General features: G+C 39.5%; 1 protein-coding gene across 3 annotated transcripts in view; it reads right to left on the reverse strand.

Annotated features, from left to right (window-relative positions):
- LOC136759131 (DNA topoisomerase I, mitochondrial) overlaps positions 1–18120 on the reverse strand; it is a 61644-nt gene that overhangs the window by 31375 nt on the left and 12149 nt on the right. For all 3 annotated transcript variants that reach the window (XM_066713991.1, XM_066713990.1, XM_066713992.1), the window contains 7 exons: positions 17880–17999; positions 17009–17105; positions 15743–15879; positions 14899–15014; positions 12027–12148; positions 2758–2880; positions 977–1164 (listed from right to left, as the gene is read on the reverse strand). In XM_066713991.1, the coding sequence (XP_066570088.1) occupies positions 977–1164; positions 2758–2880; positions 12027–12148; positions 14899–15014; positions 15743–15879; positions 17009–17105; positions 17880–17999 (903 nt within the window). The remainder of the gene's footprint in view (positions 1–976; positions 1165–2757; positions 2881–12026; positions 12149–14898; positions 15015–15742; positions 15880–17008; positions 17106–17879; positions 18000–18120) is intronic.

An 18120-nucleotide genomic window follows, 5' to 3' on the forward strand; every position in this document is an offset into this window, starting at 1 on the left:
TCCTGCCTACCAGTCTCCTTCGGACCCAGACCTAGACGAGTACCTCACCTTGCAGCCTTAAAGTAGTGGTGGGTTACACACGGATCCGTCATCTACAACTTTGGGTGATCACAGGAACTGCTGAATGAACTAATTACTGCAACATTCAAACCGAGTCACCCAGGGGAGGCTTCATTGGTGCTTAATGTTCATTTGTTCAATTAATAGACACCCATTTGTCAGTAGGTGAAGACTTTTCAGCAGCATTTCAGTTCACGTGGAGTTGTTGAGATTTCAATAAGGGCTGCAGCAATCATTCAGGTTCTCCATTGCTCTCCTAAGTCAAAATTATTTACTCTTTTTTTGTTTTTTTTTAATGTTTTTGAAGTAGACTAACATACATATACATATTAAAGCAACAGAATTTACACCTACAGACAATTTTCTGCATAACAATTATTAAAACTAGTTTGTAATGTAGTTTTAAGAACAGTTTATAAGCACACGTACACCAAAAAAAAAACTAATAATGTTACATACTGCTCTAAAGTACTACTGTCAGTACTGCAGTCAGTGTTGTTTAACGGTATCCTTGGGATAGCAAGTCTGCCGCATCCTCTAATCTAAGTGCTTGACTAGGGATTAAAAGAGCACTGAAACAGATGGGAGCATGGCCATTTAAAGCCTAGTGAGTTAAAGAAACCTCTTAAAAAGAAAGCTAAACACCGAGGTAATGTATCCATTTCTGTTTAAAGACCTGGGAGCAGCATTTAGTTCACGTCGCAGATGAGATGTAACGCGACTGCTTGTATTACAGAAAGGGGCTGTGACAAGATGTGTGACAACTTCTCTGAAGGAAAGGATGCTTCCCAATTTTGGCAAGATGGAGAAGAACAAAAAACACTGATAAGTGATATTTCTCAAATGTTGCTCAAAAGAAAGATCTGGGTCAACGATGGCATCCACATCTCTCATCTTGGCTTCAGATGCGACTTACTTGCTACAGTTGATGATGACATCCTCCGGCTGGATGCGCTTCTTTAGCATGCCTTGCTTGGGGTGGTCCCCCCTGCCTCTGAACAGACCAGGGGGTTCAATTTTGAAGTTCCCAATCCTCTCTTGGTGGTGATCCAAAGCACAGTAGCCATACATCTCCAATATTTTTTGATTGGACTCTTTGATTATCTACCAGGGAAAACATGAAGTGCAGAGTACAGTTACAGTTCTGCACTCAGTTAGTTGTCGTGGAGGGGTTTTCGTGGACTAAGATCTGCTAATGATCATACAGATATATAGTGAGATCCAAGAATATCTGCACCTGTAATGCAGTTTGGGGCAGGTGGGCCAAATCAAGATAGGGAACTACAGTCTCTCATATGGTAATTTTCTTCAGTGTTAAATAAAAATACCAGCAAATCCTCCATCACTTCAGCTTTGGTTATTAAGTGGCAGACGCAAGCAGAGCTGTCATTCAGGCAATTAGTAGGTGGTAACAGTGACAACCTATTTATGTGCAACAATCAGTTTGATTTGCTGGTATGAGGTTATAATCACTGCCACTTAAATGGCACGCCTTACAATGCTCTCCTGCTTTGTGATTTTATAGAGTTTTAATTGCGCTTTGGTTAAAACCCATTCATACATTGCACATTTTCATTACCCTACAGGATGCACTGATATAAATGAGCTCTCAGGCACACTGCTGGGTATTACTCTTTTTAACCTGCCTCTGCTGTCTGGATCTTAAAACAAACACAAATCAAAAGGTAAAAAATATATACATTAAAAAGGGGAGAGAAAAGGTTTATGGATTTCCGGGATTCTTTTCAAAAGACCATAAGCCCTGTTTGAACATTTGAATACATTTCACATGTACACCTGCTATGATTTTCTGAATATAATGGTTATTTTCTACTCCCCTTTTACAAGGTGTAGGCTGCCATTATAATTTGCTTGAATCCGTTCTTTTCAAATCGGGGAAATAGTCGGGAGATGGCTGCCTGCTGCAACGTGTCACCTATCCAGTCTCTAGACGGATTTAATTTGGCCCCAGAGAGAGCTCTCTCGAGCATAAAAGACACACAGACCCGCGTCCTGCTCTATTACATATGCATTTCAATGAACCACACTTGAAGCCATTTCGATATTAGAGAAGATTATCTGCGTTCTTGCTTGTTTACAAAAGCAAAGGAATTGAAGAATTAAAGTCGCATACAGATACACACACATAGATGGGCTGAAATTGTGAATAGTTTGGAAATGCATTTCTCCCTATCAATGTCCATAGGAGTTCAATCAATGACTACCTGCATTCTGACCATCATGTGTTGTAGAACAGAGGCATGATTTAATAGGAAAATTCAGACTGATTAGAGGCCAAAGCCCCACATACAAAAATTAGCTGCTAATTAAGTTTAGGTTTTTCTAGTTTAAGCATTGTACTCAAACTATGGTAATGAAATTTTTTCTTAGAATTATCATTAATGTGAATAAAATAGACCCTTGTCAATGTAAAAAAAAGTATTCTTCTGTTTGTACTTACTTAAATAGTCATTTAAATGGCTACGTATGCAGATACATAGCTCAATAAAGCCTTTGTTTGATTGCCAAGCAATTAGCAATTGTCTTCATTTCTGGTCCTGTAACATCAGCAGGTGTGTTTACCGGATTTCAAAAGAAAAAAGTACTCCTAAAACCCACTCACAACCTTTGGATCTGAATGAGGATTTCGGGAAGACTTGTTCATACCCCTCAGGTCCCCTGTGACACATCCCTCACCTGCTTCTCCTCCTTACTCATGATCTTCCTTGCTTCTACTCGCTCCTTGTGCATTGTGAAAATCTCACCAAAGTCACATTTTTCCAGGTCTGTGATCACCATCCTCTCCTCCAAAGTCATTTCCTACAAAGACAGAAATATCATGCCCGACCCATTTTTACTTGCAAGGAAAACATTGTTTACTGGCAAGGAGGACCTATTGACCCGTTTCACCCTTATGTTTAACCATGTGCCATCTACAAAAGTGTTACACAAGTGGATAAAGGGAGTGCGGAGTGGCGACAGTCCAATTTTCACACACACATAGCCTCTAGGTTAATTTAAAATTCAATGTAATACATACAATACATTCAAAGAACTTTTTATGCTGAAAACACAATCTCTTCTCCCCTGACATTGCTCCTATGAACTTGAGGTGAATACAAGTCTTAATATCTGAATAGTTTCCAAAAAAATACAATACCTAAATATCCGTCTTTATGTATTGGCTACAGTGTTACAGCTCCCAAAGGTATGCAATAAGGTACTCATATTATTAGAAACGACTTGAACAAATTAGCCCAAGGCAAAGGTCACCACTGAATGCTCTTGTTATGCCTCGAAGGTTTAGAGGATTCAATTCACAATAACTGGGAACCACATTTTGATAGATTTTGCTGGTGTATTTTTATTGGCTTTCCTAAAATGATTTTCTTTCTTCTCAGGGGCTTTGCAACCTGCAGTGTGTTTTTTTTTTTTCTGGACCACTCATCTAAAAATACAAAGTCCTTTTCTTTTTTGACCTCCTCCAAAAGTAATCCATAGCAATTTCACAATGACTGTACTTTAAAAAAAAAAAAAAAAAAATGAAGGAAGAAAGGAAAAAAATAAAAATAAAAATACACCTATTGACGGGGAATGGGAGATTGCTTGCAGTTGAAAGCCCAGAGCATGATTTTCAAAGCCCAAATGTCACCGTCACCCATATGCCAGATGACAAGTTATAAAGTTCTTTACTCTCTGTGCTGGATCCCTTGATCTTGCTCTGGCAGTTCATTTACAAATCCCACGTGGCCCACTGCTGCCTTGATCCCTAACCTCTTTCCCCTTCTCACACCAGCACAGCCTTACTGCCTCAATGGAGAGAAAGCAAGCCATGCAGAAAGCTTTCTTCTTGCTCTCAAAGCGAGAGAGCAGTGCGCCCTCTCAACCGGCCAAGACAAAATAGAAAGAAAAAGAATACGAGACCAAAGCGCAGGGGCCAAGATATTTCAAATTAAACAATGCATGCACACCACAAAGGGATCAATACCCAATTTTGTCAGAGGATGCCATCTGGGCCTCGGTCCGCAAAAGGTCAGCCGCTACACTAGCAATTCAAAGCCCGCCAGCACAATTAGTGCAAACGCAGCCGTCCTGCTACACTGCCTGAAATATGATACCTATTACTTGTTTTACAGCAAACCAATTAGGCAGGTAAAGAGCAGAACCACTTGGCTTTAGCAACAGATCCAGTACATTGCAACCGGCAAAGTACAGGTAGACACCAAGAAAATTACTCCTTTCTGACTTCTCTCCCATTCCCTCCGGGGCTTAAAATAGGGCTGTTTTTTTTCTTTATTTTTTACAGCCAGTATAGCAACATTTCAATCCAGAAAAAAAATACTGTTTTTGCTTTCCCTTCCAACAAAGATCCGAGTTCTACATTCAATTGTTTGCTTTATATTTTCCACCGATTTAGTGCTTCTACTTTATGAAATGTAGTATTAGTTTTTAACTTCAAAACAAAGCCCGCTGTATCCTACGCCTGTAATCGAATTGATTTTTGTGAAGGTAATTTTGGTTTTAAAATTGCGTTTAAATTACACTGGCTTATTTGAAGAACGACTAGAACAAAACCAGGACCCAAGCAACAGACATCTCGAAAGGAAAGGGGAAGACCTTATTGAAGGAATTGATCTTGTGTTTTTAGCATTTGCGTGCTGTATTTCAGAGCTGCTCTTTTAAGGAGTTGGTTCAGGGGCAGGCAGTAAAAGGTGAATCTTAGTGCCACTTCTGCAGAGTGGACCTTACTTACAAATTGAAAGTGGGGCTCCAGAATACAATATAGTTAAACGTACTAGTAGTGTTGGTGACTACTTATTTATTAATTTAAATCCTGCTGAGTTGACCTATAAGCACTGACAATTTAGCCCATCTTCTCTCTCTGATCCTGTGAGTCCTGGGAGTAAACTAAACCATCTGAAGACCCCACACTGCAACTACTACACAATTCTCCACAGACCCTCCACACAATTGAGTGCGGTTCATTAACACCAGGCATCCATCCATTAAACTCTGTAGACTAGAAATTGAACAACCAGAATTAGAAAAAGGTGACATTATGGAGCTGAAGAATAGCAGGGAGTGAAAACACACACACAAAAAAAAAGACATGACCATTAACAAAGGTCCCAACTAGAGAACAGTCCCTGCAATAACAGACCCTAAGTGAACACTGACAATCTGCTTACCAATTCCAATTTTTACACAGGATTTGAGCTTAGACTACTGACCAGGCAAAACTCGAGGGCCATTTCTACTCCCGTGGGGCCAAGCGCAAGTTACCTTTGTTAACAATATTCTTCATTACACGGCTCTGGGGTTGGCAGGCCTCACACTGGGTGAAAATCACCAACTCTTCGGACAAATACTTGTCACTGCTTTCATACTTTCCTTGCGCTTTTAATCCCATGTGGAATTCCCATAATGAGGAACCAACAGGAGAAGCCACGGATTTAATTAAAGTGTGAAAATGCTTTTTAAACAGCTCATTTTATTTTTGCAAATTATAGACCCACAGTTCCGTTCCATCCCCAATTAAACCAACTAAGGGAGATATACGATCCTCTCTCATTTTCCTGCCAGTTTAATGAACGTAACAATGTCTGTTAAAAACCAAATGCCTTAAGCCAGTAATGTCCGACAGGTTACCTTTTTAACTGCACTTTTGGGTCATAAATCCAAACTGGCCTCTTCCAGGCTTCCGTTAGACTATAATTCAGCTCCTGATTGGTGTCTAAGACAGTCCTGTTGCTTTAAAGCCGTCATAAAATCATCAGTAATGCAAAAGGTCAGCCGTAAAAAAATTCTGAAGATCCTATGTTGAAATATAGCTCAGTTCAAAACGTCTGCTTTCGCCTGTGCATTAAGTACAAGCGTGATGCCAAATTTTGTCCATATACACGTCATTACCTTAAATCAACGGTGCTGTAACACTGCCAGCCAGTACAGATCAGGAGTCTGCTAGCACACTGTTGGGCCCTAACTACAGCAGAGGTTATTTCTCGGCCTTCTCGGTACAGTGAACACTTGTTCAGAGAGACACGGCGGTTAGCGCTTTCCACCCCTAACATATGACAGTGGTGTAGGGCACACAGCCTATACATTTTTTGCTACAGATACAAATGCTCTGACAGTTGAGATATGAGAAGATTATGACTTGTTTTAGACAAGATACCTACTAGCGTCTGTATGAAAACATCAGCACCCGCAATCATTAGGAAACACTAACTTTCCAATTAAGCCAGCCTCTCTGTATAATTGTAGCACTCTCTGGGTTACGCAAACCTTAAGCATACAACCCCAACCCCCCCAACCTCCCTATCAGCTGCCTGTATAAGCTGTCACATAAAGTTACAATCAACATTAAACCTGCAGCTACAGCAGACCAACTTCTGGATAAAGAATATCCAATTAAAAATCCCATTAACCCCCACCCAATACAAAAAGTATATTCTGTAGAGGTTATTAAATGAAGGCTCTGCCTGGTTCTAATAAGGGAAATAGAATCCTTTTGCATTTCCAGTGTCACTCCCTAGAAATGTTTTATCAATTATATAACATTTTATTTGGCTGGTTAGCTTACTGGAGAGAAGGAAAAAAAAAGCTCTTTGGCGTTCATGCTAATTTACTCGATCATTGACCTTGTTTGCACATTTATTCATGCAGTTAAGTATAATTTAAAGCCATTCAATCCCCAAAAGGGAGTTTGTCCAGTTGAATGTGCACTTATATCTTCTGTGCAAAACTACAAATCCTTCAAGTGAAAAACAACAGCAACTGACAAACAAACCAATGACGAGCATGACAACTGTCAAGGTTCTGCGAAAACAGAGACGGCGTATGTAGGAGTTAGTGTTATCATGTTTGTGTGTGTTTTAAATCAATCATTAAATGTCAAGAAAACCCCCACAATCACTGCCACCAACCAAGGTAACGGTGTGCATTACTTTCACCAATATATGAAAACAACTATTTGTCATCCAGTCATAGGGGAAAACACAAAAAGCAAGCAATAACTGGATGAATGGTACAATTTGGACAAAATCACATTTACAACATGCCTATAATTTTTCATTGCAAGCTCAGCTTCACAATGTGCGTAACATATAAATTCAGATCTTTTTAAGTTGGCATAAAGCACAGTTTCAATTCAATTCTTTTGCAATCCAAAGCTTGTATTAAATTTTTTTCCCCAGTAATTCTTCCTGTAGGCAGATTTACATATCTCTAATTATTAATTATTGTATGTATATATGCGTGTGTGTATATATATGATTTAAAAAAAACTGATAGGATCTTCCATTCCAACACAGTCATCTAACTGTTAACCTCCAGAAGGAACTAGCACACTACTTTTACAACTGGTGGCCAAGATAACTTAATTCCAGAGAACTAAAAGAACTTAAATGAACATACGAGTGAACCGAATAGTTTATGATCGTATCTCAAAAAGGGCTGATGTTTGACAAATTTAACTACACACATGAAAAAAGAAAGGTCGGCAGGGAGCAGAAATGCTTTCAAAGTCAACGATGAAAAAGAATTTGGAATTACAGTAACTAGGTGGTAGATCATAACAATCCAAAGACTGCATCTGTGCCTCAGCCACTTAGCCGTCCTTAAAAATCATATTGCACTATAGAGAACAGTAGTACAGTAGAGTGGCATGGGAGGTTTTGGCAACTGGATATACTGTCAGAATACTGTCATATAGTGCAGTCATCCGCAGTTACGCGCAGATCTGTGCTGCTCCACCAATGGGATCAGTGGATTTCTGCAGATCTGTGCAAAACTGCAGAAAGAACGCGACCACAAGCCGCTGTTGCTGTTCGTGTTCGTCACACAGGCTATACCCATCCCAGTGTGAGCATCGTATTGTAGGGATCGATATTTTACGTAGACCTGGGTCAATTACAGATACTAATTGGCATTAGTATTTGAAAATATTTTCCCTGTATTATAGTATTTTAAAATAACCTGCCCCGAAACAACCATTGGTAATAAATACGTATGAAAATCTTATTCTCCTGTCATGTTTATTCTTCCCGTTTTTTTTGTCTTCTTCAGTCAGCTCAGCTCTCATTGGCTGCTGATCACGTCACTCTCCACGATCGGTGCCGATCGAGTTGTAAATATTAAACATGTTTAATAAAATTGCAGGGGCTCCGACCAGTTTATGATCAGATCGGATGGCGAGCAATGGCATCGCAGCCCGTCTCACACTACACGACCATTGGTAGCGGGACGCGCCCGACCAGGCTGCTTGTCGTGATGATCAGGGCCGATTTGTCGTGAGGGCCAAATCGGGCTTAAAATCATGTAGTGTGACCCCGGCATAAGCCATTCATTTCAGCTCATGATTGGTATTCGCTCTATTCAAAAATCCCACTAAGCCAACAGCATTTTCGATCAGAGATATTCATAGCCATTGAGGACTTCCATGGGTAACCACAGCAGGAGATGCCTACTCGTCATGTTGTGAAACCCAAGATCCCACATGAAGCCTTTCCCTGGATTTTTAAATTTCCAAATTCTGGAGAGCAGTTACAAAAACATTTCAAGAACTTTTGCTTTCTGTGTACGGCATGGTTAACTCACTAAAACATCTTCCGGGACTGAGGATGACTATTTCAAAGCAGCTGAAGGGAGGTCAGAACAAGATGCAACCCTGCAGCCCTCTCATTTTGAGAAACACAGAAGACAAAACATCTCTTTACACCTATTTTGTCAAATACGTCTTCCATTTGAAGGTCATAAAGACTGGAGCACCTCTCCTTTGAGATCAGAGAACTACGTTCTTAATCCTCTTTAATCATTGTTGCTTTCTCTATAGCCACTCGGGAGGAATTCAACTTGATCCAACTGATGAAAGAATACCTTTTACCAGGATCTCTGTATTTCTCCCTAAAAGACGACAGGCATATTACACATCCTGACCCATAACAACTCTTTCATTACTTACTTTTGGTTTCAGAGAAAGGATCTGATTTCTGTAGAAGTACAATTTTATTGAATCATCATATCCAGCAACAGGTGCCCACACAGCTACAGGCAAAACAGAATGACTGTGAGCACAAATTATCCCAACTGAATAGAATTTACTGTTCTGCAGCAATTCCAGGAAGCTTTGACCACAGGGTTGCTCAATTATGATTATATTATGAGGAGCACTCCTGTTGTAGAGCTCCAAGGATGCATATAGTTGCCTATTATGGACATCCCAGGCAGTCTGCATTCTTTAGTCAATGTGGTAACAAGCCTGTCTGCCAGTACCATTCAGCTCCAGCACAAAACAATCTGACAAACTTCCACTTAGACTATTCATCAACCATTGGAAAAAGTGCATTAGTGAAAATGTTAAGTTTATTACCATTAAGATGTCTGTCTGTATTCTGAAATATTTTTCCTTTAAACACACAAAAATTAACGATCACAATTTGTCACCATTTAAAGGAAAAAAAAAAAAAAAACGTTTATGTTGTCTAATTAAGCTTCAACGTTTTTCTTTTCGGTTTGTCACCTCATTACTTGGATTTAAGTGCTGAGAACCTTGTTTTTGGCCCACGAGACAATTCAAACCCAAGAGAGGGAAAAGAGACAATGCAGACACATTCTAAAATCCATTTGACCTGTTAAAGTCCTCTGTAAGAATCCATAATCTGATTTTTGAGGAATGCCAATGCAGATAACGCCAATCACAGAGAACCACAGACAACGACCGACTTGCTTTCGCTCTCGCTGCAGAGAGTGACAGCCCGGCAATACCGCACAGCAGAGCAAGCAAGGAAAGGGTTTCTTTCATAATAAAATAGTTTAATTGGATTTGTTCATCTGCAGGGAGCAAGTTGTCTGGATTAGCATATCAATGCCTTACACAAATCGTATTTTGAAGAGCATTCAGTGCTAAGCAGCAAGAAATGATTTCCCAGCTACACACAGAGCCAAAGGCATGATACAGAATTAATTCTAAACTTAGAAGGTTATTGCTGAGCGTACCCTCCCTCCCTCACCCCTCTACCACACATACCTTTGCCCCAACCCACTTCCCCCCCCCCGCCCCCCAAGATGATCTGTACACATCTACACAGTGACAAGAAATAGTGACAATTTCAGTCCAAAGGGAGCCCTCTATTGTTGTATTATTTAGCCAACGCAATCATGAACATGAAAACAAAAACATTTTTAAGTGAAAAAGAAACAAATCCCTGTACGAGTAATTCTCTCTCTCATATATATATGTATATTTCTTAGCAGGCACCCTTATCCAGGGAAACTTACAATTGTTAGAATATATCACTTTTTAATTGATTTACACATACAATTATCAATTTATACAGATGTTTTAACTGGAGCAATCTAGGTACAGTACCTTGCTCAAGGGTACAACAGCAGCATCCCCGCCTGGGATTGAACTCACAACCCTCCGCTGATATAGGTAGATACAGATAGATATAAATAGATTGATCTATATCTAGGTGTACACACACACACACACACACACACTAATTACCTTGCTTATAATATAATTGTTAACATAATCCAATAGAATACTCCAAATTAGTAATTTATTCACATTACCTTTGTGACATGTTATTTAAAAAAAGTCAGAACCCTCAACCAGAAAATTAGTTAAGTATGTAAAACAGTGTAAATGTCATCTATATTTAAAGTACAATTTATGCTTATGTGCCATTTTGCAAATTATGAATCTTTAAATATTCGTAGTATTGTCCGTACTCTTTTAAAAGTAAGTTTCCCTCCAGATGGTGTACAAAAATATATTGCTGCCACATAGATTTCTATTTATTCTTTTGCTGAAAAAATAAAGTCTATATAATAAGACACAGCAATGAGAAAAAATAGACAAGGTGCCAGCACATGGGGAAAAAACACGTCTCCTGATTCCACAAGTGATGCACATAGTTTTTAGACAATATTCTCTCTACATCCCCAGACATACTAATAACGCAGATGATTGCTTTCAGTCATTTACAAATTAAAGGTAGAAGTGGTGCAAGACTAAAGATAACCGATTCGTTTTAGGGAAAATGTTGATCAAAATCTGAAAACAATCCAACACTACGCTACATAAAATGTTTCCTGGTAAATTTCTGCCTTCTGGAAAATGTCTCATATCCCACAATAAAGAATTACTGGGGAATATCCTGAATTATCAATAGCGGACTGATTGATTGATTTAATGGGCAATTGTGCACCCAGTCTGGAGCTTAAGAGGAAACAATAACATTATATTACAAACAACAAAAGCCTTGGCTTCTTCACTCCCACAAAGCTACCACCATTTGTAATTACAAAACGCAGTTAGATTTCTACTTAATAATGACAATAATGAAATTAGTTTGTGACATTTTTGATTCTTTTAAAATGAACAAGTCTGTACAAATCATGAGCTCCAGACTTCATATCAATTGAAGCAATATTGCAAAATACTACAGGTGGCCCACTACAGATTATTATAATTCCCTTACTCAAATCTCGTCTCTTTCCGATTTATCAAGATTATATTTTTATATACGTTTATTATGCATTTAATAAAGACTTCAAATAGAAAAGTCTGCATTTTTAAATACTTGTATTAAGTGAACAAAAGACAGATTGTGCTGAAATTTGATCCCAATTTTCTAGACACTGTATACTGCATCCCAACATATGCTTCAGTCACCATGGGCTGTATACAGTGCCAGAGCAAAGTCATTTATGTGCCTTGGAAAAAAAAACTTGGAAGCAATTAACGTGCTGGTAATTAGGTCTAAACAACAACGGGGAAAGAGTAACAGCTTTCTTGCAAATGTGCAGCCGGAGACATCTGCTCCTGTAGAGGGCAATACATCCTTTTTTTTTTTTTTTCATATATACTTACAGCGGGAGATTCTCAGTTGTTGGCGGGGGGGTGGTGGGGGGGTTCAACGATTGGCCAGACACACATCTGTTCAAGGTCCACTCACCTTCCTCCAGTCCTTAAAAAAGTTATTCCGAAACACGTCCTTCGTCGTGTATTCGTGGTCCAACATCTGCGCAAAGAAGACGGCCACTTCTTCAGAGGCTCGGCTGAGAGGCATGGGTTGGCCTGAAGAGATGAAAGCAACAACAAAAGAAAAAGAGGAGAAAAACACAAACTGTGTTAATGCGATGAGGAGCGCAGAGCCTTTGCTTGGGAATGTTCTATTTGCTACTGAAGCGTACGATGAAACTTTGAAATCCGGCTTAGTTTAGCTGGTTCTGACGTCTTTTAGCAATTCACTGAACTCAGCAGGCACGCAAATGTGGCCTATGCGGCAGGCTGAGGATTGTAATACATATATATTTGGTCTTAAACTTGTGCTACATTTCACAGGAAGGCTGAATAAACTAACGTGACGTGTATGGCTGTTCACTCTGCTGCATAGGATAAACGGAGTGTAGGAAAAGTTTAATAGAGTTTCGCTCTGCAAGATCAATATTTTCAGCTGACCTAAACTGATTAAAGAATCTCTTGCATGGTATAAATAAGTAACTACATATAATAGAATAGAATACATTGAACAAGATATAGTTTAAGACCAATCCTTTCTTTAAAGTAAAATGTCATCCCTGCAATGTCAGTGGTGGGTTTGACACACAGCTCAGAGCACCACCAATCCTGCTCCTCAGTTTTTATACACATAAACTGAGTTTTAAAGGCAGTCAGTCTCTTAAGGAATTCAGGTAAAAGTACTTTTAAAATATTACTAAAATCGAAACAAAATCTCATCTAACTAGGCTGAACTTTTCCCACATTAAATTTTAATGTTTAGATTTAAATACGATCTATATTATATAATGGCATTACAGAAAAACTGGTTATGTGGAATATGCTTTTAAGGTCTTTAATTACTCTGCGTGATTATAAATGGCATTGGTAGTACTGTAGATCTTTGAACCCTCTCCGACAGCAGCAGTAAAACACTGCTCTGAACTCAAATTCACTACAACAGTACTGATAAAGTACTGAAATGCTGCAGTACAATGCACCATAGTTACACACCAAAGAAAACAGGCAAACCCTTCTTCCACACCCTGCCCCCTCGAAGACAAGTCCTCTCTTGCTTGATTTTATATTTTAAGAATTTTGTACAGTGAGTTTGGAAGAACAAGGCATCTGCAGGACACTTTTTGATGCAGATTTTGTGAACTCGCATATATTTTTTTGGGGAGCAATACTGGGGGTATAAAAAGACAAAGGACCATCATAAGAATATATACATGCAGTCAGGTCCATAAATATTTGGACAGTGACAATTGTCATCATTTTGGTTCTGTATGCCACCACAATGGATTTGAAAGGAAACTATGTGTTTTAAGTGTAGACTTTCATCTTTAATTTGAGGGGAGATGCATCCAAATTGGGTGAATGGCGTAGGAATTACACCCATTTTTATGTGTGGTTCCCCAATTTTAGGGGCTCAAAAGTATCTGGACAAACTAACTAATGAATTAAATTGTGAGTTTCAATACTTGGTTGCAAATCCTTTGCAGTCAATGTCTGCCTGAAGTCTGGAGCCCATAGACATCTCCAGATGCTGGGTTTCTTCCCTGGTGATGCTCTGCCAGGCCTGTACTGCAGCTGCCTTTAGTTCCTGCTTGTTCTTGGGGTGTTTTGCCTTCAGCAAGTGAAATGCTGCTCAATTGGATTCAGGTCAGGTCATTGACTTGGCCATTGCAGAACATTACACTTCTTCACCTTAAAAAAGTCTTGGGTTGCTTTTGCAGTATGCTTCGGGTCATTATCCATCTGCACCGTGAAGTGCCGTCCAATTAGTTTTCAAGCATTTGGCTGAATCTGAGCCCTAAACACTTCACAATTAATCCTGCTGCTTTTGGCAGCAGTTACATCATCAATAAATACAAGGGAGCCAGTTCCCCTGGCAGTCATATATGCCCATGCCATAACATGCTTCACAGATGAGGTGGTATGCTTCGGATCACGAGTAGTTCCTTCCCTTCTCCATACTCTTCTCTTCCTAGCATTCTGAGACAAAGATCAACTTTTACCTGACCGTTCACCCAATTTGGATGTAACAACCCTCAAATTAAAAATGAAAGTCTACACTCCAAGCACATGTTGATTGTTTCCTTTCAAATCCATTGTGGTGGCGTACAGAGCCAAAATTATGACAATTGTGTCACTGTCCAAATATTTATGGACCTAACTGTATATGTTGTTGTTTATGCTACAATTAAATATCAAGTCCCCCATTAGAATGAGACAAGGACAAGCATAATCTGTTACATTTACAGAAGCAAAAGTTTATTAGATCCTTAAATATATATAAAAATACATTTTACCCATTAAAAAAAAAAAAAAAGTGTCCGATAAGGGTTTTTTGGTGGCAATACCGAGTATATTATACAATTGTAAAGGCTCAATTTTTTATGCCACTATAATGTGTAGACTCCACTAAATGAGCAAAAAGCAGGCACAACATCCATCCTATTAAGAGAAGTATTTTTTCCTCCCTCTCTATTATTATACCAGTAAATACATGGATTTGCATAACATGTATAGTTTAATTGTACCTTGAAAAAATGAATGTTTTTCATACAGACCTGCAATTTGTGCATACCTCTGAGGAGGTAAAACTGCAATAGAAGAAATAACAGAAGGACAAAAAAAAGGAATGTAATTATCCTTCAGAAAAAGCATTACCCAGATGTGACTGACATTTTCTGCACAACTTGTTCCCTGATGCACTGTGGCCAGGCCTCCCGAGCAGACTAAGATCCTCTATGCCAAGAGGGGTCCCACTGTGCGTGCTATTGAGAGGGATACTTTGCTGCTCTTGAGGGCTAATGACTTACCATTATAATAAAACTTCACGTTGTCGGGAATTTGCTGGTACTCGGGAGGGAAGAAGGGTCCTTTGTGCTCCAGAAATTTCCATTTGATGCCGTCTTCATACTTCTCTTCTTCCCACCTGCAGAAAAACACGCTGCAGATGAGCCACTCGGTAGCCTTGGGGAGCACAGAGGTTAGGATTCGGAGAAGCACATAGCGACACTCCTCTACAGAACTGCAGAAACGCCAGACCCTTTCACTCCAGTGGAGTCGCAACTTTGCCGAATTAAATTAGCAAACTGAGACCACATTCATCTCCATTAGAACCTGGGAACTTGTATTTATTTATGTTTTAAATGCGTCTTGGGAAAAACACCCATTTTCTACCATTTGTGGGGTGGGAGAATCTACCAATGCCAGCCAGATCCGCTCAAATCCAGCTAAGGAAAACTTGCTACAAAATCCTTTTCTCACATAACGCGGTCAGTACTAATCCAATTTAGTGAAACGGTCTTAGCTGAACACGACATACATTTGAAATAAAGAGCTGTCATGCACAGAAATGGGCGCCCCGGTTGAAACAGCCCTTGATGAGCATTTAGTAGAATGTTTATAATGCCTCAGTTTATTTGCTACTCAAATCCCTAGGTCAAGTGAACCTTGCTCAGGCTGGCCTGGTACCCACAGAGGCTACCATCCCTAGCGTGGCATCACCAGGGTGACCTACATGCACTGCAGAGATAAAGGGAACGATTACCCTACCAAACGTGTAGCTGCGGATAGCAAGCCTAGCTGTGCTTAATGAAGAAACGGCTGTATTATGAAACTCTGTGTTCATCAGACAAATTAAGTGTTATCCATCCTTACCATCGCCAGCGCTGCTGCTCCTCCTCCTCTTTCTTTTTAATCTTCAAAGCTTTCGCTGCCACAATCTCCTCTCTGCTCTTCTTTTTCTTACTTCCTCCTCTGGGAGACAGTGGTTGTTCCTCCCTCTCTTTCTTTGCCTTGTAACAGACACACACACACAGACACACAAAGGCTTTTCACCGTGCTGTTCTGAGGGGGTACTCTGTACGCCTGTTCCAGAGTTAACACTGTCACCTCAAAAGTTTCATTGGAGATGACATCTTTACAAGGCCTGTGGTCCATTCAGTGTCAATCTCCACAATGACAGGCAATCCTCACGCTCGAGAAGAGGAGCTTGGCGTTAAAATGTAAAAGGACATTAGAGCAGGCCATTGATATGTCATGGGGGAGTGGGGGAAGCATGTTTTAACACATAAAGAGAATGCAGGAAGTTCAAATCTTCGTTCTATAATTTTCTTCAACAATAAAGGCCGTTTTTATCATTTAAAAGTGAAACTATTCCCTGGGCTTGGTAAAACAACTAATTCATTATTTAAGTCAAACTAATGAATCGGTTGTCTTGCTAAATTATTAATAAACCCTTAATTATCCATGTTGCACTGTAGTTTGGAATAAATATTTAAACTCTTCTACATTTATGGTTTTAAACGATCCCATCTGGAATAACTCAAAACAGTTACATTCACATCCGGGGAGTAGCCAGAATGCAACACTTTTCAAGCCTTTGGTAGGACCCATCTCTCATATTTCTCATAAAAGATGTGATCTACAGAAAACAGATTTTATGCCAGAATGTGGAAAACCAACCTGTTGTTTAAACAGACTGTACTATGCATTACTATACAAATGGACATTCTTGCCGTATAACGGCAGCACAACTGTTGCAGATTATTTAAGAAAATAAAAGTACTGATTTGATACAGGGCTCCAAAATTGATGTATCAAATATGCTACACAGAGAATTACAGATTAATGTTTCAGAAGTAGACAGACTGCTTCACAGGTTCCAAAAAACAAAACAAATCATGGACAATCAGGTTTTAAATTTGTTGTTTTTCCAAGTACTAATTAAAATACAATGTGTGTACCTGAAACAACTTTTCCCCAGTGCGTTCTTTCACCTGAGTGTTGATCACGGGGGATCTTCGGGGATTTAGTGACCTGGTCAGCCTGAAAGACTGGATCCACCCTTGTGTCTTACCATGTATTCAAAACAGAAACAGCAGAGTGTGAAATAAACCTCTTTATCCACCAATCTTTATCTACCTTCATTTTCTTTCCTTTCATTTTCTGACTCTGCATTTCTGGCCTTGGCTCTCCCTCTTCAAACTCCATCTTCACTTTCTTGATTTTCTTTCCTTGTCTGAAAAACAGTTGAACAAGTAGAATTCATAAAGCAATCAAACTGAATCAAATAATTAAGGAAATAATATCCTCTACCTTTGAAAGAGATGTGCGTTTTCAACTCCCAATGAAACTTACACAACCTAGGTAAGACCGAAATGGCTTTGCATACATCTATATAGCAAACTGGGCGAATGTGGACATTTGCCCAAGAATTACGATGCACCTAGGAAGTCATTTTGCATTGTAATATCTCACCATACAATACACTTGGGACAGTCTGTATTACCCTTTCAGACATTGAATAAGTATTTAATGGAGATGCCAACCGTGAACTTATACATGGATTCGGAAACTGTCTAATGTATTACCTGCCCTTGCCTTTTCAAGGGACAATGTAATACTTCATATTAATTAACTAAGGACAATGAAATGTCAAGCAAATTCCATTAACCTTTCTTACTGCTCCTTATTTTTTTCTGGTCTCTCCCTATATCCCCTCTTGCCCTCTCCATTGCTCCTCTAAAATGTTGATTAGACATAACTTAAGTGCCAGACTGCCCAGGCTCACTCTCTCTCCTCTCTTGGCCCAAAATGGTGGAGTGAGCTGTCCATGAGCAGTACAACCGTAGTGTCCTACTACTTTTCATCAGATCCTTAACACACATCTACTGAGGTTCCTTGCAATGTGGATTATGATGTAGAGAACTACGCAAACACAAGTGACCTCCTTTAAAGGCATCTGGTATTGGACTTAATGGTCATTTCCCTTTCATGTCAATCAATTACTCACGTTTCAGAAGAGGGCCCCTCAACCAGTTCCTCCTCCCTGAGTCTTTTCTTCCCTTTGGCCTTCTTGTTTACAGCAAAGCCCTCCTCTTCTGGCTCTCTCTTAATCTTTACTTGAACGACACTGAAGATTAAGAAATGAGCACACTCTTTTGAGAGAGCAAGTTATATATCCAGTGGAGTGATGGTCTGAGTCTTGGTAAAAACACATCTAATGGGGTGAGCGAATCCCTTTGAGAGATGTC

The sequence above is a fragment of the Amia ocellicauda genome, chromosome 9, assembly GCF_036373705.1.
Source record: "Amia ocellicauda isolate fAmiCal2 chromosome 9, fAmiCal2.hap1, whole genome shotgun sequence".
Lineage (NCBI taxonomy): Eukaryota > Metazoa > Chordata > Actinopteri > Amiiformes > Amiidae > Amia > Amia ocellicauda.